The sequence below is a fragment of the Sminthopsis crassicaudata genome, chromosome 4 (assembly GCF_048593235.1).
Source record: "Sminthopsis crassicaudata isolate SCR6 chromosome 4, ASM4859323v1, whole genome shotgun sequence".
In the NCBI taxonomy this organism is placed as follows: Eukaryota; Metazoa; Chordata; class Mammalia; order Dasyuromorphia; family Dasyuridae; genus Sminthopsis; species Sminthopsis crassicaudata.
This window is the reverse complement of record NC_133620.1, coordinates 12,195,239-12,218,985: the sequence shown is the minus strand read 5'-3', so window position 1 is coordinate 12,218,985 and position 23,747 is coordinate 12,195,239. Positions and strand designations below refer to the sequence as shown.

General features: G+C 48.6%; 1 protein-coding gene across 2 annotated transcripts in view; it reads left to right on the top strand.

The window, feature by feature from the left end:
- The window catches only part of ROR1 (receptor tyrosine kinase like orphan receptor 1), a 337,647-nt gene that overhangs the window by 301,200 nt on the left and 12,700 nt on the right, over positions 1-23,747 (top strand). For both annotated transcript variants that reach the window (XM_074265748.1, XM_074265747.1), the window contains exons 5-8: positions 9,407-9,534; positions 10,582-10,899; positions 11,670-11,915; positions 21,730-21,941. In XM_074265748.1, the coding sequence (XP_074121849.1) occupies positions 9,407-9,534; positions 10,582-10,899; positions 11,670-11,915; positions 21,730-21,941 (904 nt within the window). The remainder of the gene's footprint in view (positions 1-9,406; positions 9,535-10,581; positions 10,900-11,669; positions 11,916-21,729; positions 21,942-23,747) is intronic.

The following is a 23,747-nucleotide window of genomic DNA, read 5'->3' as shown; positions in this document are numbered from 1 at the left end:
GCAGGAATTTCAGGCCTTTCTCTCTCCTGGTTTCTAAAAATGTTTTATTGATGTTTAAAAGACCCCAAACATCTCTATCATTTATCCCTAACTCATTGTCCCCCGCCAATAACAGAAACCTTCCCTTTTAACAATTATTGTCGAGCGAATCAAGCTCGAATCAAGCTGTGTCTGAAAACCTGCATTTGTCACCTGTCCAAAAAGGTGACAGGAACACATCAGCAGCAGGCCTCTGAAGGTGGGACTGGCCACTGCAGTTAGGAGAGTTCTGAAGTCTTGCCTACCTGTTTTCCTGTCCCTTTCAGTATCATTTTGCGAATTATCCTCTGCCTTCTCTTCTTTCCTTCAGCAGCAGTTCATCTAAGTCTTCCATATTTTTCTAAATCTGCTGTATGTCTGATAGTGCAGCAGGATTCCATTCATTCATATGCCATAATTTGTTTGGCCATTTCCCCACTGGTGGCTACCCACCCATAAGGGTGGGAAAAGATGAGGAGCTGTTTCCTGTTCTTTGCTAAAATAAAAGAGTCTGTTGCGAATACTGTACCTGCTCTGCCTGCCTCACAGATTCTGGAGGAAAAGAAGGCCGGAGCCTCCAGATTCTAGGATTGACATTTAATGGCTCTGCTGCTTTCGTAAGTTATCATCTAAAATCTGCAATAATATGGAGGTGGCTAGGTAGCACAATGGCAGGGCTTTGCAGACTTTCCACTCATGGCCCCTTTTCGCCTGAGAAATGTTTACATGACCCCGGGTATTTGTATAAAAATAGATATAAGTATATGTATATAAGTGTATAAAATAGAGGTAGGTTTATGTATGTAGATGTATAAAATAGGTGTAGATATATGTAGTTTGTAAAAATAAGTATAGGAGAGAGAGAAGGGTGTATAAAATAGGTATAGGTATGAGTATATGGGTCTATAAAATATATAATTTTGTGACTCCCACATTCAATTATGAGATCCTATATAGGGTTTAGAAGTTGAGGACTAGAGCCAGAAAGACCTGAGTTCAAATCTTGGACCAGTTACTTACTAGCTGTATAAACCTGGAGGGTCGCCTACTTTTTCTCAGCCTCGGTTTCACCTGTCAGCTAGTGGACTAGACTCTCTCAAGTTCTAAATCTGTGATCCTAGAATCTCCTGGACTAGAAGTTCAAAGGCAGGGCCTTACTTCCTATTTTTCTTTCCACCCCAAAGCTTTCTGATATCTACAAGGCTCCTTGCTGATAGTAACTCTTTGAGGGGGTGTCTAGGGAAGCCTCCTCATTCCCATTTCACAGATGAACAATCAAGGTGTTGTCTCGCTGCCTTGTATCCCAGTGAGGTCATGGGGGCCACATACACGTATTCTGAGCATGTGGATTTGCTTCCTAGCTTTGGTATTTAAACTTGGTGAGACTGGACAAGTCACTGCCCTACAGAATCCTATTTCTTCATCTGTAAAATGGGAAGATTGGACCAGATGGCATCTGCACTTGCTTCCTTCTATCTCTAAAGCTATGATTATTTACTCCAACGTCCATTCCCAGAGTCCATTGCGGTACTCACCAGGACGGGCACCCAGGGACCCAGAAATGCATTCTCTGTTTTTTGTTGTTGTTGACGCACCTTGTTCCAGTATCCACTCGCTCACATGATTCTCTTAGACAATATAGTAGAGAAAGTACTGGTCTTGGACCAGTGATCCTGAGTTCAAATCCTAACCCTAAGACTTAATTTTATAGCTTAAGTCAAATCAGTTTCCCCATCTCTAAAGGGAGAGAAACTGTGACCCAGTTCTCTCTCAGAAAAGTTTCTTCCAGCTCTAAATCTCTGCAGTCCTCTGATCTGACTACAGCCCTAAAATGGCCTCCCAGGGGCCATCGACTTCCTTCAGCCACAGAGCCTACATCTAAATTTGTTTCTTCCTCTCACTGCTCCCCCTCCAGTCTAGAGATCTTGGCAGACCGAGGAGAGCCAAGAACGCCAGTGACTGAGTAATCTTGATGAAAAACAAGGCCTCCCATCACAAAGCACCCTTGAGTTTGGACGGGATGGGATCGTTGATGGCACGTGCTGGTGCCATTGCCAGTGATGGATGGCTCTGCAGCCTCGGCTGGCTTCCCACTTTCTGAATGCGCTTTTATTCTCCTCCAGGCCCCAGCTGATGTATATCTGCTGGACCGGCCCTGGCACTTTTGTCATCCCCTCTTTTTATGTTTTATATCTTGCCAAATGTGCGTGTTGGCGACAGCGAAGTGGGAGGAAGGGTGTCCTTGAGAAAAGGGTTTCAGAACTGGGGCAGATCATCAGAGTGATTCATAGTGGAAGAAGGTGCGTCTGCTCTGGACAAGACCAAGGGCAGAGAGGAAGAGGAAGAAATATTAGCTGGACAGGAGACTTTGGGATTTGGGACAATAGCAGTTTTTTTTTTTTTTGTTGTTGTTGTTTTTTTTCTTAACTAGTTTTAAAAAGTTATTCTGATTCTCCCACTCAAGCTTCTCCCCTCACTGAGCAAATTCAAACAAGAAATCCCCCAATATGTAATTGCGTTGTCCAATAAAATGAATCCCCCATGTGGCTGTATCCAAATAGTAGGTCTCGTTCTGTATTTAAGTCCATCACCTCTTAGTCAGGTGATAATTGTTAGGTTTCCTCTTCAGCTTTCAGACTTAGGCTTTATCTTGGTGTTCAGCAGAGTTCTAGTGTTTCAAATTGTTTCCCTCTGCAACATCGTTATTATCACTGTATACATTGTTTTCTCGTTCTGCTCCCTTTGTTCTGCATTTCACCAAGCTTTTCCCAGTTTTATCTGAAGTTGTCCATTTCTTCCTTTCCTCGTGTTAGAAGAAAACTCCATTATATCCATACTTCATATGCTTTGGCCATTCCTCAACAGGACAGCCCTTTTACTTCCAATGTTCAGGCTGGCCAGGAAAGAGCCGCTATCATTATTCTTGTACTTAGACACCTTTTTTCTTTTCTGTTTCTCTGATTCTTTGAGGTACCGGCCTAGAGGTTGTACAACTAGGTCAAAATATATGTATGATTTGCTCATATATGTCTTTGTGTATTTATATATACATATATAAACACATAGGTGTATCTCTCTATGTGTGTTTGTGTATATAAAACATAATCTATATACCATTCACGTCATTAATATGTTTTCTACGTACAGAAAAGGAATACAGGATGGCTGGGGCATTAGGATCAGCTCTTTGTCGGGACAGAGACTTCTTTGGGACCTTGTAACTGGAAAGGCCCTTAGCAGATTGGCTTAAGCCTGTGCTTAGAACCACAAGCCTCTCTGGAAGGCCAAGATTGAACCATTTTGGGTCTGCTTCCTGAAAGAGCATAAACTGAGGTCTCTAGAGTTTAAATAGAGCAAAAAAGGGATTTTTCAGTGCCGCTGATGCTGTCAAACTGAAGGGGAGCCCGATGTTCTGGGATCAGGGGCACCGTTGGCCACCCTCGGGTGTCAGCTTCCCCTGGTGGCCGGCCATGTTTGTGTTTCAGGTTATGGAACAGAGGGCATGTGAGAGCCTGAGTCGTCCCCGTAGAGTGTGGGTATTAGTTACCCTATAAAAGTTGGGTTAATTTTATAGTCCAAGAAGAAGGAAAGCCAAGAAGACTTCAGCATTAACAGTAGGATTTATGAAAGTAAACACAGGGAGTGCTTGCCGGATTTGGGGGACATTAAGATCTCAGTGTCTTTATGTCAGGGCACATGATCTATGGATATGTGTGTGTACTCAAAGGTTAAGTTTTTAAGAGCTTTGTGGGTACAAAGTGTTTTCAGGACTAAGCCCCACAGGCCTCCCCACCCCCTTCCTTTCACTGTGTCTAGTTTATTGAACAGGAGCTTGGAGCCAACTGAAAACTCGCTTTTTTTTTTTTACTATCTGGGCCTTGTGGCTTTGCCTTGACTGGCCCTTTGATTTCCCACGTGGAACCTCCAGGGCCTGATCCAGGGCCTAAAGAACTCCTCAAAGGGGAAAGTCCTTTTTACCAACGCAGATCAATGTTTTCTATGCAATATGGATGTAGAGAGGGGACGGGGGGGGGGGGGGAAGAGATGGAGAGGGAGAGGAGAAGGGAAGGGGAAGTGGCAGACAGAGAGGGAAGGAGCAAGAGGGGAAGGGAGAAAGGGAGAGGGAGACAGAGAGAGAGGGAGGGAAGGAAGGAGGAGAGGGGAGTACTACCCAGCACACTTAGAAGTCAGGTGACTTATTCAAGATCCCACAGACAATATGTGTCAGAGGGAGGAATTCGGAGGGCCTGGGCTCAGAATATACTTCTGATGTTGACTCCCTGTGAGACCTCAGACCCATCACTGAAACTCCCTTCAATTTCTTTGTAAAAGGGAGACTTGGGCCCTGCAGTTTCTGTTCCAGCTCTGGATCTGTTATCTTATGAATTGTCATTGCTTTCAAGAAATTTACATCAAAAAAAATTTATATTCTACTATCGGGAATCATCACGGTATATAGATCAATACATAGAAAATTTAATTGAATTTAAAAAGAAACAAAACAATAATAGAATAAAATTTTTAAAAATAAAGAAAATACATACATGGGGGAAGAGGGCTGAGGGACTAAGAAAGATCTGGAATGGGAGGTAGTATTGATTTGTGATCAAAGGAAACTAAGGGATTCTAGGAGCTGGAGGTGAGGAGGGGAGATTTCTAGATAGGAGAGACAGCTTGTGAAAAGGTGCGGAAGCAAGAGATATAACGTCTCCTACAGGAAATCACCAGCAGGCTATTTGGACTGAAATGTAAAGGCCATGAAGGTTTATCACACCTAGAAAGATGAATGAGAGTCAGACCATGAAAGGCTTCAGGTGTCAGAAAGGGAAGTTTGTAGTTTTTCCCAGATGCAATGGGAGCTATTGAAGCTTCTTGAGCAGTGAAGTGACATGATCCGATCTGCATTTTAGAAAGATCAATTTGGCATCTTCATCAAGAGTAAATTAGAGAAGGGTGAGGCTGGGGGCAGGGAAACCCATTCCAGTAGGACATGATTGCAGGAGTCCTTGAAAGAGGTGGGAAGAAATTAATAGACAGTCCAATCTGTGAAAATAACGGAATGGAGAGGCAGTGTGCCATAATGGGTAGAGAAGTGGCCCTGAAGTCAACAAGTCCAGGATTCACGGCCTGTCTCTGGTACCTACTGGTTGTGTGACCCTGGAAGCTCGTAACCTCCCAATGGCCCAGGCAACTCTCTACTACTTACAAGTTGTAAATAGATTGGATGTAAATCTGTGGAGGGAGATCTTTCAACAATGAAATCATGAACAAAGAAAATTAAACTGAATTTAAAAAGAAACAAAATAAAGAATAATAGGATAAAATAAAAAAATAATAAAATAAAGAAAAGAAAATAATCTAATTTGGGCTTCTATTTCCTCATCTGAAAAAGGAAGGGCTTCGACTTACTGAACTCAGAAAGATGAAATGATTTGCTGGAGTTCAAATATGTTGACCCAAGCCAAGAAATTAGGCCCAAGAGTTTTAGCTCCAATAAATAAAAGAGAGATAATAGAGATATGTTATTGTGACAATAACTCCCTGAGGCTTGCACTGCCCTTCTTATAACTTCTGTGTTTGGTATTTATCAGAAAGTTACAACTACCATTAGCCCATTTCCCAGGTGAGCTTGAGAACTTCCATCCTCTGCCATTTGTTCCACAGTCAAGAAGTGTCATGGGGGGGGGGGGGGGATTTGAACCTGTCTCCTGTCTCCAGCCCAGCACGTTCTCCACAACTCCACAACGTATCATTTCTTCATCATTGACAGAGAGTAGCAGTGAGGAGAGCCAATGCCTTCCGAACAAGTGCCATTTTAGCTCAGGGTTCCTTGGCTTGGGATCGGGAACATTGGGGCCATGAATCTTGGTCATTATACTTCTGTACAATGGGTTTCCTTTGTAATTCTGAGTGTGGGGCATTTTATCACAGTCCCCTGTCAAGAAGCTCACCCAGACAGCTGCTGGGGTCTACAACACAAAAGAGAAGTTAAGAGAACTTGCTTCAGGGAGATGAAAGTCCCATGTGTCCTTCTTCTGGCACCATCGTCCACACCTGCCCTCTTCCTGAAACATGGCTGTCTCCCATTTCTTTCAAGGGCTCAAACTCTCTTCCCAAGTTTCTCCTGGTACCACGTGACTCATATAAATAAGAAATAGGGGGCCACTAAATTTTCATTTTCATCAAGGAGAATAAAGTGATGGCAATTAGATTTATCTAATATCTAATGTTAATTACCTGAATGCCCTCTCTTCCTCCCACCCAGATAAAAGTGATCCTGTTCCAGTTTAGCCCTGTGACTTATTCTTCCCTTTTCATTGACTTTACTTTCCTTCATTTGACAATTATCTCTGAACAAGTCTCCTCCCCTGGTTCCTCCCCACCCATCAATCTATACTTAGTTCTTTGGGATAAAGACTGTTCCCTGTCTTTACTCTTATGACCATAGTGCCTTGTGTATAGTAGACAGTGAACAAATGTTTGTGGAATTGAATTATGTCCCCTACTAGATAGAGGACTAGATGTGGAATCACAAAGACCTGAGTTCAAATCCATCCTCTCCTCTTACTAGAAGAGTGATTGACCATCTTGGGAAGTCACTGATTTTCTTGAAATCTGTTTCCATATTTGAAAATGGAGATAATAAAGTCTGGGTTTCCCATGTCGCAGGGTTGCTTTGAAGCTCCAGTGAGATCATGAAAAATGCTCTGAAAACATTATAGAAATATGTGAGTGTGATGAATGGTATTACTAAATCATAATTCCTTGAGGTCAGGGCCTGGGATTTATTTTTCTCTCAATCCAATTTAACAACACTTCATTCATCTTTTAGCTGCTGTGTCTCTGGACATACAAGGACAGAAATTAGAGTCCCTGTCCTCAAAGGGTTTATATTCTATTGGGAAAAATCTTTGTAAGTCTATCCAGAAATATCTATTGCCCACTGGTGGCTGCTACGTAAATATTTGTTGATTGAATATTGAAAGTCGTTCAGACGACCTCAAAGTTAGAAGGCTCCTCCCCACACAAAACGGGCATCTCATTTGGGGGAGAAGGAAGGAAGCTCTCAGTGAAGCTATGGAGCTGCAGGTTGTCCTGCATTTTTCATCGATGACGGCAATATTGGTTTGATTATTGTTCCCTTAATGAGAGATTGAGGATGGTGGTACAGGGCAGAAGTGCTGCAGAAGCCACAGTCCTCGATGGGATGAATGAATGGATGGATGGATGGATGGATGGATGGATGGATGGGTGGATGAATGATACACTTTATTTTTGGATTACATTTCTGTTCCCGTATCACATGCTTGGCTTTAGTTGCACATTTCAATCTTCAGGACTTGAAAAAAATATTACCAGCAGTTTAGTGATCATGGTCCAAAGCACTGAAGGCCAGACCACCTGGTCTGTGTGTGCCTCCTAACCCGAGCCACTTTCGATACCCATGGGGCCATGTTAAGGGGTGCTGCTGGTGGTGCACATTTGTGTATCCTGATTTCAATATATTTGCTATTAATAAAACAGTCTTTGCCAAATTAAAAAAAAACTGTAATGGATAACATGATTCTGAACTCAGCTCATTTTCTCTCCCCCCTCACATTATCTGCCTGCCCCCAGCAGCTGTAGAACTGACAGTTTTCTCCTACGATCTGCTCAGCTTTGTTCTCTGGGAGGTCTTTTAGGGGGTGCAGGCTGTTGACCCATCACATAAAAAACAGGAAAGCATGTTTCCCTATAAAAAAGGATTTCTACGAGTGCCAGGGAGAGAAATACAGGATCAAAGGAGAAACAGGGATCTGCTTGGGTGGATGGCATGATGATAACTGACAATGGAAAGAAGACAGATCCTTACCATATTGCTGCAAAGGAAAATGGTGTTTGAATTGAGCATCATAGGACAGAACTGAGTAGTAGGGAGGAGGTGCTGGGGACAGAGTGTACTTTGGTTTTTACCAACGTTTGCAGTGAAAAATTCATACTATTCTTGTGGAGAAGATGGAGTTAAGAGCAGTAGATAAAACAATGAGATTGATTCAGTATTGGTTAGATAGCCAGATCGCAAGAATAGTTGTTATTGGTTCAACATACACAGGTCAGGAGATCTTCAGTAGAGCACTTCAGGGACTTATGGGTACTTGGCTCAGTTCTGTTTCACATTTGCATCATTAGTTTGGGTAAAGGTATAGATGGGATGCTGATCAACTGTGCAGATGATGAAATGATAGACACTGCACTGAATGGCTGAATCAGGACTCAGGAAGGTAGAGATGAAATTGGTCTCTATCTAATAAGATGAAATTCTGTAGAGATAAATGTAAAGGCTTATACTTGGGTCCAAATAGTCAACTCCGCAAAGAAAATTGGAGGAGGTATGGATAGTCAACAGCTCTTCTGAAAAGGGGGCTTTTGTGGATGCAAGCTCAATATGAGTCAATAGTAAAATGGAGCCAAGATGCTAGTGGCATCTTGGGCTACAGAGGCAGGGTTCTATTACAGGAACAGAGAGAGGATGCATTATTTCTACTATTGTCAGATCTTGTCAGAAGGATGGTGTTCAGAATTGAATGCCAGACCTGCAGAAAGATAGCGATGAGCTAGAAAGTGTTCAGAGGAGGGCAACCCAGCATGGTTTAGGATCTGGAATCTATGTCATGTAAGGATTGGTAGAATGAACTGCTAATGCTTAATTTGGAGAAAACTGGAAGGAGGGGGGCAATGTGCAAAACACTGAACTAAGTCCTTCACCACTATATCTCACCTGATCTTTACAAACATCCTGAGAAGTAGGAGCTTTTATTAACATTTAACAGTTGGGGAAACTAAGACAGACAGAAGTTGAGTGACTTGGCCAGAGTCATGTATCTAGTAAGTGTTGGAGGCCAAATTTCTTCTCGACTCCAAGTCTAGCGTTAGGGACTGTGCCATAATTGTCTTCCAGTGTTGGAAAAGCCTTCACTCAGAACAAGTATTAGACTTAATCTGTTTGAACCCAGAGGTCAAAGGGCACATTTAGTCTGGACATGAGGACTAAGCCATAGGACTGTATTAGTTGCAGAGTTCTAATGGTTAGATTAGCTATAACTAATAATAATTAGTACAGTCCAAAGGAGAGAAATGGTGGGCTCGTCCCAATTGATGGTCGGCCCCCACGGACCCTATTATCCTGTGTATTGTTGCTCAGTCCAGGTTGCCTGAGACTTCTGCATTTCTTCTAGACACTGAGATTCTGCAATTCTGCAACTAATAAGTGCTTTGGGGGACCTTGGGGTTGTTCAGATTGTGAGACAAAAAATACATTATGGTGCCCCCTGGTGACTGCTCAGGACACAGTGGGGATGGAAATCTCTCCCTGCGGAGGGTCCCTCTGATGACTATGATTTGGTTTCAGGGATGAATATGAAGAAGATGGGTTCTGCCAGCCGTACCGAGGGATCGCCTGCGCCAGATTCATCGGCAACCGCACCGTCTACATGGAGTCTTTGCACATGCAAGGGGAAATAGAAAATCAGATTACAGGTAGGTCCTTCCTCAGCCACCAGACATTTGCTGTGGACAAAGTGCAATGGTGGGCTCTGAGGGGAGGACAAAGACCATCGCATGGTGGGTGTCCTGAGGGGAGATTGCAGCAGCTCGTTTGGAGGGGAAAGGAAGCGGGAGAATGCTCTGAAGTGAGCCTCCTTGAGCAGCAAGGCAGAGAGCCCCGGGCTGGACTGAAGTCTCGAACACTTAACTCCTGTTGGGATGACCTTGGGCCCTCTGGAGGACTCCCATTTCCCCTTAGTAAAGTTATAAGCTTTGGGCTAGGTGACCTCTGGCCTCTCTTCCTGTCCTCAGGATATGATCTTCATCACATTTGTTGATTCTGAAATGGAATCTATAGATCTCATGCTGTTTTTTCCTCAATCTGCCCCAAGTCATGTTTTTAAGACTCGACATAAAGATGTGTGAGATCTTGGATCACAGACTTAGGACCAAAAGGGACTTTAGACTTCATCTAGTCCTCACTTTCCATTTTACAAATGGGGAAACTGAGGCCAAGGAAGGGAAGTACCTGCGGTGACAGAAGTAAAGCTGGAATTCAAACTCAGATCCTCCCACTGCAAATTCAGCTCAATTTTCACTGGAGCTCACAGCCCCCAAGTGCTTAGACATCTTTTGTTCTTTGCATTGTCTATTTTTTTCCCCTAATGCGTGTGGTCCCTCCTGATTAATGTTTAGACACAACTTCGTTAAAGAGGCAACATGGAACAATGGGGGGAAACTCCCCACTGGATTGGAGTCAGAAGGTCCAGGTTCAAGTTAAGCCTTTGGTAACTATATGGCTGCCTTGCTGCAAGGATCCAATGAGATACTATTTTAAAGTGCTTAGCACAGTACCCGGCACATGGGAGGTACCATATAAATGCTCATTATTATTATTTGCAGGCCCAATAAAAGCTGTACAATCTTACCCATCCCTTGTAGGCAGGGAGTTCTTTGTAGTGTCTCTCAGCGCACACAGTGCCCGCAGCACGGTAGGGACTTCCTTCGTGTTTGCTGACGGCTTCCTTGCTTGCTTTTCAGCCGCCTTCACTATGATTGGCACGTCGAGTCACCTATCTGACAAGTGCTCCCAGTTCGCCATCCCTTCCCTTTGTCACTACGCTTTCCCCTACTGTGATGAGACCTCCTCGGTCCCCAAGCCGCGGGATCTGTGTCGGGACGAATGTGAAATCTTGGAGAACGTCCTCTGTCAGACCGAGTACATTTTCGCCAGATCGAATCCCATGATCCTCATGCGGCTCAAGTTGCCCAACTGCGAAGACCTTCCCCAGCCGGAGAGCCCGGAAGCTGCCAACTGTATCCGGATTGGGATCCCCATGGCTGACCCCATCAATAAAAGTAAGTGAACGTGGTGATACACCCCTGTACCTCCCTGCTACTAGGGAAAGCCGAGGCTTGGTGGAGCGCTTGAGTTCAGGAGTTCTGAGCCACGGTGAGCCTACAGTCCATGGGGAGTCCATTCTAAGCCTGGCACCCTTATGGCAAGCCTTAGGGCCCCCAACTGCCAAAGCTTTAGACCCAGATTGAGATAAAGTGGGTCAATCAGCAGCAAAGTCAGGCCTGTGAAGGGTCACTACACTTCCAGCCTAGAGGAGACCCACTCCACCAAAAAAGGAATAAAAAAGAAAAAAGAAAGGGCATGTCTAATAAATATTGCTATCTAAGACAAATAAGGGAAGTGGAGTCCAAGTGCTATGGAGTCAGGAGATTAGTCAGCCACCAGCCATGACCAGGGCAAGTCTGTGCCTCAGTTTCCCCATATGAAAAGTCAGAGGATTGACTTAAATGGCTCACAGTCCCTCCCAGCCCGAAATCTCTGGGTCTTTCCGCTGGTTTCTCTTTCAGTTGGGTCTCTCAGCTGTTTTTTTCACACACCCCCCCATATGAACTCTTTGCCTTTTTATATATTAAGGACAGGCTCTTTTTTGTTTTGTTTTGTTTCTGGTGAGGCGATTGGATTTAAGTGACTTGCCCAATGACACATAGCTAGTAATTTGGGGGGCTGGATTTGAACTCAGGTTCTCTTGAGTCTAATGCTCTATCCACTGCACCACCCTGCTGTCCCAAGTTCTTTTGTTTATTGTTTTTTGCTCCTTTCTCCCTTCTAGATCACAAGTGTTACAACAGCACGGGAGCAGATTACCGAGGCACGGTCAGCGTGACGAAATCCGGCCGACAGTGTCAGCCGTGGAACTCCCAGTATCCCCACACGCACACGTTCACGGCGGTCAGATACCCCGAGCTGAACGGGGGACACTCGTACTGCCGCAATCCCGGGAACCAGAAGGAGGCCCCGTGGTGCTTCACCTTGGACGAAAACTTCAAGGCGGACCTGTGTGACATCCCAGCCTGTGGTGAGTAGACAGCGTCACCTCCCTCTGCTCTCTCACCCCTTGGGAAAAGTGTGTTTTCAAACCAGAAACTTCTCCCAAAGGCTTTGTGTTCTCCAGAGGCCGGAGCAACAGGGACCTGATGGCCCCAAAGATCCTAGCTGTGAACCTGGCAGGGACCCCAGGGCCTTCGAAGCCTGGCTCTGACTGTGCACTCTTGTTTGCCACATTTTGATGACTTTCTCCACAGTTGGTGTCTGTTGCGATCTAAAGTATTTTCCTTTGATGCATTTGAAAATAGGATTCTGAGAAGGGGGTGTGTCCATCACCTTGACCAAACTGCTGCCCAAGGGGGTCTGGGACAGACATAGGAAAGCCCTGCCAGGAACAGGGGGCATAATACACCTTCACTTCTAAAACCAGAGGATGCTAGGTCTGGAATTGGAAAGGGCCCCGGCGGCCATCTAGTGAGTGACTGGCACACACCAAGTGCCTGGGGTTTCAAAGACAAAAGTGAATCAGTCCCTGCCCTCCAAAGGTAAAACTCCAACCAAAACTCAACCCTGTTCTTGAGGAGGTTCCGTTCTCCAGCAGGCAGAGGGGGTGGGTGAGGAAGAAATGGAAAACTCGGTAGAAAATGGCTTAGGGGCGCTCACGACCTCAGGGATCAGGAGAGGCTTCCTGTAGGAGGTGATAGGTTTAGGGGTTCTGAGAGACAAGGGAGGGGGAGAGGGTGCCGGATGCTGAGGGTTGTCCAGCTGAGGCACAGGGATGTCACACTGGCCAGCTTGGAACCAGCTATGAAAATGCCAGTTTGAAAAGAAATGATGGAGCCCTCCAGCCATGGAAGCACAGGGACTTCCCTGAGATTCGCCTCCTCCCCAGTCTGGCTGCTGTCCCTCCTGCTCAGGCCACCGAGGTGGGGTGTCCATTCTGGGGGCCGCAGCTTACTCGGGACAGAACAGCACAATCAGAGCAGGGAAGGGTCCCCAGAGAATCCATGGAAGGAATTCCGAGTGACGACTGCCGAAGAGCAGATCCGGGAGCGATGTGACATCTGGCTTCAAGTACTGAACGACTGTCAAGGGGAAGATGGATCTTCTGATTCTGTTGGGCCCCAGGGACAGAACCAAAGCTGCGAGAAGCTCAAGGTCAGGACATCTTCCCTAACGGTGGGAGCTGGCCAGCTCAGAACAGGCTGTTCCTCTGGCTGGGGACGGATGCCCACCCTCCGGGGAGGCCGGAATACAGGTTCTTTTCCTGAACGTGTTGGTCTCTGTTCCTCCAAAGGCCCAGCTCTCCCCCTCCTCTGCCGTGCTGGAAAGTGAACATGTGCAGATACAGGTTCTCCCCTCTCCCCAACTCAAAGATTTACATATTACTTAACATGCATTCACACTTAATGCTGGGCTGGGGGAAGAATAAAATACAGATGTGCCATCGGGCACTCGTGTCCCCTGCGGCCTGCTCCCCAAATGGAAACATCCAAAGATGGATGTGCATAAATTGGCGCTTTTAGTAAATACCAACTAATTCATGTGTGACGCGGCTTGGGGAAGACGATGGGAAAATGTGCTTAGCTGTGGAACGGCACGTTCAGCGCCGTAGGGGAGCCCGAGATCGAGCTGAAAGCCACCTCACTTTGGGGATTTTCTGGTCTCTGGTCTTCTTTGAAGACAGGAGCAAGGGGAGCCCCGCACAGGTCCGGCGTCAAGCTGGCCAGTCATAGCCGAGAAGAAAATTCCCAATCCTGGGACTCCCGACTCGAGTCTCATTCCACAACGCCTTAGAGCTCAGCCGGTCCAGCGTCTTCACTTTACAGATGGAAAACTGGAAATTTCAGCTTCTGTGGCTCCCTCAAGGACCCACACTGACTAGTGGCAAGGTTGAGGATCTGAGCTCGGGCCCTCTGGTGTCAAATGTAGCATTTATTCCCTCTCTGACTCTCTTGATAGACTCCCTTTCTCATAAGAACCCTTTGGGGTAGAATATCCCCATTTTGCAGATGAGGAAATTGAAACTTAGAGATAAATTGTTTTAATTAGGCTCACCCAGATGGAGAGTGTGAATGCAAGACAAGATCAGAGACAGAGGAAGCAGTCAGCCGACAATCCCAAAGTCAAGATAAAAGGAAATACTCTAAGGAACCAAAAGCCTCCTCTGCCCGTCCCCAGCGTGCTCTAACAAAGTGATGAGGGGACAGGTTGGGTCTTAATTCCTTTTTAGTGCCACTGAGGAGTAGCAGGCTCCCTGTGCCTGGGGGGCTGCCCCGCTGCTGCTGCTGGGCTCTCAGGCTTTCAATGGCAATTGCTTTTTAGTGGGGCCTATAAATTAAACTTAAAGAGTATTGACTTTCACTTAAATGGCCTTGTAAAGCCTTTGCACCGATCCCTGGAGTCGGAGGGCTGAGAGGGGACCCCAAGAGGTCATTGTGTCCAGCTCTCTGCCTTCACGAGAGATTTCAGGCTCGTGGGGCTGAGAATTCCATCAAGGGTGCTCCGTGGATTAGTGCCGTGCAAATGCAAGCGAGCCCCGGGATCCTGCTTGTTCCTGGAAAGGAACTTGTCACAGATGAGCTGACGTACCAGGAAGAAGGCAGAGCTGGACAATAGGGTGAGAGCAAGGGTGGGATGAGCGCCCCGGAGTTCTGACCCGCTGGAGGGCCCCCCGCCATTCTGTGATGAAATGTGCGCCCACCAAAAGCAGGCTCCACCCAGAGAGTAGAGGGACTCACAACAGGCCGGAAGCTTATTTTTCTCTTATTTCTTGCCTTTTTCTTTTTTAAACATGGCTAACGCAGAAATTGGTTTGGCAAGATTATACGGGTATACGTATATATTTCTTGTTTTCTCAATGTGAGGGAAGAGAAAGAATTTGGAACAGAAAATGAAATAAAATGGAAACAAAAGAAAGAAATGAGAAAGGAAAGGAAGAGAAAGAAGAAAAGGATAAAAGAAAGAAGAAAGGAAAGAAATTAAGAGAGAAAAAAAGGAAAGAAAAGAGGAAAGAAAAAGAGAGGAAGGAACAAAGGAGGGAAAAGAAGGAAAGAAGGAAGAAGGAGAGAGGGAAGAAGGGAAGGAGGGAGGAAGGAAAGATTATTCTACAGACTTCTTCACAGAGAGCCCTAGCATCAGAGGGACCCTCAGATCATCCAGTTCACCCCCTCGCTTAAAGAGAAGGAAAACCTCCCTAGGATTACTGAAAATTCATGGCTGAGGCAGAACTAGAATCCAGGTCTCCTGACTGACCACCATCAGTTAGTGAACAAGCATTTATTGGACGCCACCTTGTACCAGGCACTGGGGACAGACAGAAGGCCAGAAACGGCTTCCTGGACTCACAGGCCAAGGACCAGCACCGTCTTCTCATAAATTGAAGGCAGATCTCTCCCCGCCTCTATACTGTAAATTCTTTGGAACCCCAGCCCCCAACTCATTTCCTGACACACAGTAGGTACTTAATAAATGCCCATTTGATTAAAAAAATAGAAATGAAAAATAGACCTTATCTAGCTGAGAATAGCTCCAGTTCAGAGGCAGAGCACCTGAAGGGAGTAGGCTGAGTGCAGCCCGGAGCTGGAGGGACCCTCTTTCCTCCCTCTTTCCTCCCCCTTTCCAGCCTGTGTGTGGGTGTTGTCTTGCCCAGTTAGATTGTAAGCTCCTTGAGGGCAGGAGCTGCCTTCCTTTTGTGCTGATGTCCTTGGGACTCAGCATAGTACTGACACTCAGCAGGCACTAGATCATCATGTTTTGGGGCTTAGGGTAGTACTTGCCACTTAATCAAGATTTGTTGGCTTTGTTGACTAGAACAGGACTTTGGACAAATTGAGTCTCCTCCCTGAGACTCGGTTTCCTCATCAGTAAAATGAGATTGTCTCCAGCCTCGTTCCATGACCCAAATCACTCATGTCAAAAAGCCTCCTCGGAGCAGACCGACCCGGCGACCGCGCAGGGCGCACAGTAGGCTTGATTTCCTGCTGTCATGCGCCCTTCTCGCTGTCCTTTCCTTTTCTGTTTCAATCTGTTTTCCCTTTGGGCTGTCCCCTCCTCCAGGAGCATGCTGTGCACCCACAAATACATGTGTGCATATGCATGTCTGTGTGTTTGCACGTATACTTCTTGGTCCTTCCTTGAGCTAATAATCAGCCCCCGGCCAGTGTGCGTGGCGTGTTCCCGGAGGCTGTTCCCGGCCCGGGCCCAGCTCCGTGTGTCCCCGGGGTTTCCCCGCCGGGCCGGCCAGGGCAGATGTTTTCCAGATTGCGAGCGGTGCAGTCGGTAACTGCCTTTGTCAGCAATTTCTCCCCGTGTTTCAGAGAAGACCTGGGACAAGCTAATTTGTCTTTCTTTTCTTCAGACCCAAATTGGACGTTACAGAGAATTTTAAAAAGGGAAAGCACTGGGGGGAGAGGGGGGACACGGGCTGCTTTGTAATGTTTGAAGCTTTCCCCGAGAGTTATTTTTATTCCTGAGATTTCTAAGCCGGGCTTCAGCTGCCAGCCTGCCCGAGCTTTCAGCCAGCCCCCAACCTGCAGGGAAGGGGGGGACACTTCTTACGGATGAGGCGGTTGTCCCTAAAACGTTTCTTATTGCCCCCGGTGCCCGCCAGGCGGTGCCACCCGGGAAGTCATGTTCTCTATGGGGGGAGGGTTGGGAAAGTCTTCCCCCAACCACTTAGTAATGAGGGCGCAGCTATGGCCGTGGCTTCAGCATGGGACATCCCTGTGGTGAGGCACAGCACAGGGCTGGGGCAGGGTTCAAATCTTAGCTCCTTGGGAAGGTCATAGCTCTCCCCAGAGCCTCAGTCCAAGAGGAAGTGGGACGGGATGTCCCTGAGAGCTAAATCTCATCTATGAAATGCCTACTGTGTGCCAGGACAGCACGGACAAGACGTCTGTGGTCCAGGAAAGTTCTGGGCCCCTAAAATCCTAGAATCTTATTAAAATAACGCCTTCCGGATCAGCTCCCCCAACTGTGATGTCCAGAACTCGCCCACCTTGTGTATTCTTTAGAGGTTCAAGAGAGAGGGAGCTCATGACCTTGCAAGCTGCCCACTCCCCTTCGGGACGACTGCTATCCTCACAAAGTCACTGGGACTGCCACTCACTAGCTCTGCCTTCACAGCCCAGTCTAATTGGACAATTTGTAAGCACCTAGTGTGTGCAGGGGGCTGTTAGACGGGGCCGTGGTGCATAGAGAGCTGGACCTGGAGTTGGGAAGATTCATCGCCCTGAGTTCAGATGTGGGTCCAGACCCTTCCTAGGTGTGGCCCTGGGCAAGTCCCCTCGCCCTGTCTGCCTCAGTTTCCTCATCTGTAAAATGAGCTGGACAAAGAAACTGCCACCTGCTCTAGTATCTCTGTCAAGAATACCTCAAATGGGAGAATCAGACACGACTAACAGACTAAATGGCCAAAAAAGTGCAAGGTACAGGAAGACTGCAAAGCATGGTGAGAAGTCAGGAGCATTCATTAGGCACCTACTGTGCGCCAGACAACCAAAGAAAGGTCTAAGAGGAGAGATAACATATAAACCATAAATGCACAAGGTCCTTATGGGATAAATTGGGGGTTTCTCAGAGGGGAGGAGCTAAGATGGAGGAGGACCAAGAATAGCTTCCTTCAGAAAATGGGACTCAGCTGGGCTTGGAGGAATGCAGGAGGTGGAGACAAGAGGCAGGGAGGCAGCCAGAGAGTGACCACTGGACGTGGGCACAGGTTGGGCTGCAGCAGCAGCCACGGTCGGCGTCCCTGGAGGGGCAAAAGCACGGTGGGAGGCAATGTGTAAGGAGACAGGGAACTATGGAGGGGCTGGGTGCTAGAGAGCTGTGAATGGTGAGGACTTTGTAACAGCGAGCCCAGGAAGTTTGTGAACTAGTGGGGTGATGTAGTCAGAGCCAGGCTTGAGGAAAGTCCGCTTGTCAGCTTGAACCGAAGGTGAGCTGGAAGGGAGAGAGCTGGCAGGGGGGCCAACCAGGAGGCTGGGACCAGGAGGCTGGAGCAGGAGGCCAAGGGATGGAGGCTGGAGCAGGAGGCCAAGGGATGGAGGCTGGAGCAGGAGGCCAAGGGATGGAGGCTGGAACAGGAGGCCAAGGGATGGAGGCTGGAACAGGAGGCCAAGGGATGGAGGCTGGAGCAGGAGGCCAAGGGATGGAGGCTGGAACAGGAGGCCAAGGGATGGAGGCTGGAGCAGGAGGCCAAGGGATGGAGGCTGGGATGGGGAGACCAGAACTAGGAGTCCGGGTGTGGGGAGATGAGGATCTGAGCCAGGGATGGCAGAGAGAAGGGGGCAAATGTGGGACATGTGAGGAAAGTAGAAGCCATAGAACTTGACAAATGATTGGCTGGCTGAGATAGAGAAAGGGAAGGAGAAAGAGAGGAAGAAAGAGTCAGACAGAAGCAGAGAGAAGGAGAGGGAGATGGAGAGAGGGACAGAGATAGAGAGACAGACACAGAGAGAAAGGGAGGAGGCAGGTGCAGGGGACACCCTTGGGCCGCGAGCCTGGGAGACTGGGATGACCGCAGAACTCTGGCCAGTAACAGAAAAGCTTGGAAGGGAGGGCAGGGAAGACGGTCACTTCATCTGGACGCCTTGAGCCAAGCCCGGTTCCGGGAGTTTCGCAGGCAGCTGGGGACTGATGACGGGTCCGGAGGCCCGAGCTTGCTCTCTGCCCCTCATCTGGCTCCGTCTGGTTCTGTTTGACCCAGACCGCGCCAGGAAAGGCTTCTTAGTCTGCACTTTAGGGGAAGGGAGGGACTCTGAGGTGGAGGAAGAGAGTGGGGAGCGCCAGGCCCGGACATCGCCTGCACAGAGAGAAGGATGTAAGGTGGAGCGCCCCATGGGTGCAGAGAGGCCCGGCCGGCCGGATCCCGGAGCTCAGGACGACTGCTGTCCCGGGGATGGAAAAGCGGGTCGGGCTTCCAAAGCTACGTAACTGCGTGAGTCCCCACCCCGCCTCAGTTTCCCAGAGCAGTATGTGACGCAAGCCGTTACTGCCGACACCGGGTTTGGATCGTCGATCCCTTTTGCCAGAGTAGGAGACCCCGAGATCAAGGGAAGCCAAAGTGTTCCCCGAGACACCAGTGAGCCGCTGCTCAGCGCCAGGGCTGGGCCCCGGGCTTTGGCTGGGAGTCACGTCCCCCACGGCGGGCCGTCCTCCTGGGAGTGTCCCAGTGACCCTCTCGGCCCTGAGCTTCCTCCTGCTCTCAGCACAGGGCAGGGTCCATGCCCATCATGGCAGATTTTTTTTCAAGAGGCTGATGAACAATAATGATATTTTTTTCTCTCTTAAAAAAAAAAGTCTTTCTTCTGTGGGCTGGCTTTGCAGAAGGCAGGGATCTCGGGGGGGGGGGGGGGAGCATAAGCAATGTTTAATGAGAGTAATCAATAAAAGTTAAAATGTTGTTAATACACCCAGAGCCCTCCACCTGTAGCGAGCCAGGGCTTTCCTTTGTGAATGTATACATGTACGGTCCCCTGAAGGTGAGAGGGAATTTCTTTTCCCCTTTGCTTTGGATGGAAGAACCAGAGGGACAGCAGAACAATGCAAAGCGGGTCTGCTTCGGTTGGCGTCCAAGGGCCCGAGTTCAGATCTCAGTCCAAAAGTACCGAGCAGCGAGTGCAGCTTGGGCTGGAATGTTCTGGCTCCCAGGGAAGGGGAGTGTATTTCTTCTGCTTACTAATACCTCTGAACACAGGGTTCTTGGGGGGAGGGGTGGATCGGGGGAGGTGGAGAATGGGACACATGAGCTTGGCACACAGTAAGTGTTCAATATATGCATCTTTTTTTGACCTGGCCATGATTTCCAGAAACCCTTGAGGGATGGACTGGAAATTACTCTCTCTTTTCCTCTTCATTTTCTATGTTCATGTGATTTAACCATCAAGAGAAGCTCAAGGAGAGCAGGGATTATTTTGCTTTTAAGTTTAATGTCTCTAGCAGCTGACATGATTCCAGCACACAGTAGGCACTAAATAAATGCTCATTAAATCAAATTGAACTCAGATCATAAATCTAGAATTGGAAGATGGTGACCTTTAATGACCTTCCAATTCAACCCCCCTCATTTTACAGATAAGGAAACTGAGCCCCAGAAAGTGATGTCATTTGAGGCTCAAACCCAGATCCTCTGATTTCAAATCCAGGCCCCTGACCCGGCCTCCCCCCCCATTCCAAACTGGCTGCCAAGAGAGGACTGATGCGGGAGTCCAGAGACTCAGAGGTTTACCCGTATAGGAAACGATGCAGCCCGGTGGGTGGCGTGCCAGTGCCAGCTCTGGGGAAGTGACGTCATCACTCCCAGCCTCGGTTTTCTTGTCTGTGAAATGGGGCCACCCTCAGCACTTTCCTCGGAGGGGTTCTCATTACGAGTACCGAGACAGCCTCCCAATGCTTTCACAGCCCTTATGATTGTTCTCCTCCTCATTGTCTTACACAGTGTCATTATGAAAACAATCAGGGCCCTGGAAGCGCCCCCTCCCCCCCCCCCCCGGGGGGCTCGATTGCTGGGGAGAAAGGGGAGGAGGGGGGCACATTCACACACACAAACACCGTTTTCAGCCCCGTGGAATCTCTCAACTTTTAAACTTTTACCTTTTCAACTCTTGGGACTGAAGGCGCTGCTGCTGATAGAAACAATCTGTGATCTGCCCGTGATGAGAGCCCGCTTCTCTGGTCTGCCCCGCCCTGCTGACCCTGCAGGGCTGGGGGGACCCTGGGGGAGGAGAACCTTAGGGGAAAATGCAGGGGGATCCTGGGGAGAACATTATGGGGCTTCAGAAGGGGGAAAATACAGGGGGACCCTGAGGAGGAGGATGTTAGGGAGGAATGGGGGGCTTCAGAGGGGGGAAAATACAGGGGGACCCTGAGGAGGAGGATGTTAGGGAGGAATGGGGGGCTTCAGAGGGGGGAAAATACAGGGGGACCCTGAGGAGGAGGATGTTAGGGAGGAATGGGGGGCTTCAGAGGGGGGAAAATACAGGGGGACCCTGAGGAGGAGGATGTTAGGGAGGAATGGGGGGCTTCAGAAGGGGGAAAATACAGGGGGACCCTGAGGAGGAGGATGTGAGGGAGGAATGGGGGGCTTCAGAGGGGGGAAAATACAGGGGGACCCTGAGGAGGAGGATGTTAGGGAGGAATGGGGGGCTTCAGAAGGGGGAAAATACAGGGGGACCCTGAGGAGGAGGATGTTAGGGAGGAATGGGGGGCTTCAGAGGGGGGAAAATACAGGGGGACCCTGAGGAGGAGGATGTTAGGGAGGAATGGGGGGCTTCAGAGGGGGGGAAATACAGGGGGACCCTGAGGAGGAGGATGTTAGGGAGGAATGGGGGGCTTCAGAAGGGGGAAAATACAGGGGGACCCTGAGGAGGAGGATGTTAGGGAGGAATGGGGGGCTTCAGAGGGGGGAAAATACAGGGGGACCCTGAGGAGGAGGATGTTAGGGAGGAATGGGGGGCTTCAGAGGGGGGAAAATACAGGGGGACCCTGAGGAGGAGGATGTTAGGGAGGAATGGGGGGCTTCAGAGGGGAATCTGGGAGGGGAAGGGATGGAGGGAACCTGGGAGAGGAGAAGTGGGGGACTCTGGGAAACAAGAATGTTAGGAGAGAGGAATAGGGGACTTCAGAAGGGGAAACCTGAGGAGGAGAATATTAGGAGGGAAGAATGGAATGGGAGAACCTGGGAGGGGAACCTTTGGAGAGGGGAGAAATGGGGGACCCTGGGGGAAAAGAATATTGAAAGGAATGAGGGGGGTTCCAAGGGGAAGCCCTTCAGCCCTGATGTTGAGCATTGCCCGGCACTGGCCAGACCCATCACAGGGGACTCTCTGTTGTGTCCTCCTCAGATTCCAAGGACTCCAAAGAGAAGAATAAGATGGAGATCCTGTACATCCTGGTCCCCAGCGTGGCCATCCCTCTGGCCATCGCCCTGCTGTTTTTCTTCATCTGCGTGTGCCGCAACAACCAGAAGCCCTCCTCGCCCCCTGCCCAGAGGCAGCCGAAGCACGTCCGGGGGCAGAACGTGGAGATGTCCATGCTGTCTGCCTACAAACCTAAGGTAACGTGGGGAGAGAGGGATACATGCACCTGGACGGTGTCCGGCCTGGGATGCACCTGAGATCTCCTCCTTGGGCACTGGAGGGAAGGAGAAAGGGAAGGAGGGAATGAGGAAGAAAGGAAGGGGAAGAGAAGGAAGGGAAAGAGGTAAAAAGAAAGAAAGGAAGGAAGGGAAGGAGGGAGGGGGCACTTGTTTTTTGGAGAGGTAATTGGCCAATGAAATCTCGGTGTAGGGGCTGAGGAGGCGCTCACCGATAGAACCGGAGGCCAGAGTTCTGGAGTTGGAAGGCTTGCGTGCTCCAGGTGCTGGTCTCTGGTCCCACCAGCCAAATGTGTGCTTGGAAGATGCTTGGGGACACAGGGAAGCTTGGCTGAAACCCACCTGGGAGTAGTGAGCCCCAGAAGCCCCTCACCCGTCAAGATGGCAGGTCCACAGGGGGAGAATTACTCACACTCATTACTAGACCTGGAAGGCTCTTCCTCCTATAGCTTAGTCACCATTCAGTGATGATGATGATGATGATGATGATGATGATGATGATGATGATGATGATGGCAGTAATAGCTAACACTTTATGGATGGCAAAGCCCTTTACAATATTATCTCATTTTTATTATCACAGCTATTATACAACTATAAAGTAATTGCTATCATCATCCCCATTTTACAGATGGGGAAACTGAGAGCGGAGACGTTTAGTGACTTCACACTACTAATAAGTGGCTAAATGAACCAGGTCTTCCTGACTGCACTTTGAAGGCCTTTGAGGCTGAGTTGAGCTCTGCCTCCTGCTGGAAGTCTTTCCTGATTTCTCCCCCTAGATCTTTCCGTTTAAAAATTGGGATTTTGTACTTGTTTTGTACTTGCTTATATGGCTATGGATTGTTCCCCTTGTGAAATTCAAGTTTGTGGAGGTGAGGGATGTTTTCTATTGTCTCTGTATCCCCAACACTGTGCTTAGTTGATTATCTGGTACATCATAGGTGTTTAATAAGTGCTTGTGGAATAAATGAAAGTGGAGTGCCTGATACATAGTAGGTGCTGAATAAGTGCTTGTGGAATGACTAAAAGTGGAGTGTTTAGTACAAAGTAGGTGCTTAATGAGTGCTTGTAAAATGAATTCAAGTATTCAGTTCCCCCGGAATGCCTGGTATATAGTAAGCGCTTAATAAGTGCTTGTGGAATGAATGAACGAATGAATGTATTCCACAGGTCTCCCTTCAAAGCCTGACAATCTCCCATCCCAGCTGGGTTAGGGAGGAAGGGGAGCCTGGGCTCAGCCTGGGAAAAAGCTCCCCCGGGGTGGGTTTCGCTGGCAAGAGGAGGGGATGGAAACCGGAGCATGAACTTCTCTGATTTCCTTTTGTTTTCTCCCCTCCTAAGAGCCTTGGCCCGGATCTCTTTGGAGTTGTTCTCTTGTTTGTTTTGGTTCTTACTGAGTCCCTTTCCTGGAAGAGGCACAAAGAATTCTGGAGAAGCTTAATGAGCCCCCGAAATGTAAACAGCCGCCTCCAGAGCCCCCCGGGGGGGTCACAGGCCCCACGGACCCATCCGCTGCCTAAGAAGGGACCCACACATAAGCGTGCACGCCTGCCCAACATACGCTCTCCACGGGGACTGAAAGAGCTCAGGGAGGATGTTTCCCCACATCCGGGGAGTCGGATGTGGAAGCTGGGAAATGGGCTCCCTCCGGGGGGCCGCTCCGCTCCCCTCCGTGCTGCTCTCTGTGGCCCGCTGGAGCGCTCACAGCTCCCTGAGTAACAAGGGGCAAGTCCCTTAAGCTCCTGTGCCTCAGTTCCCCCAACT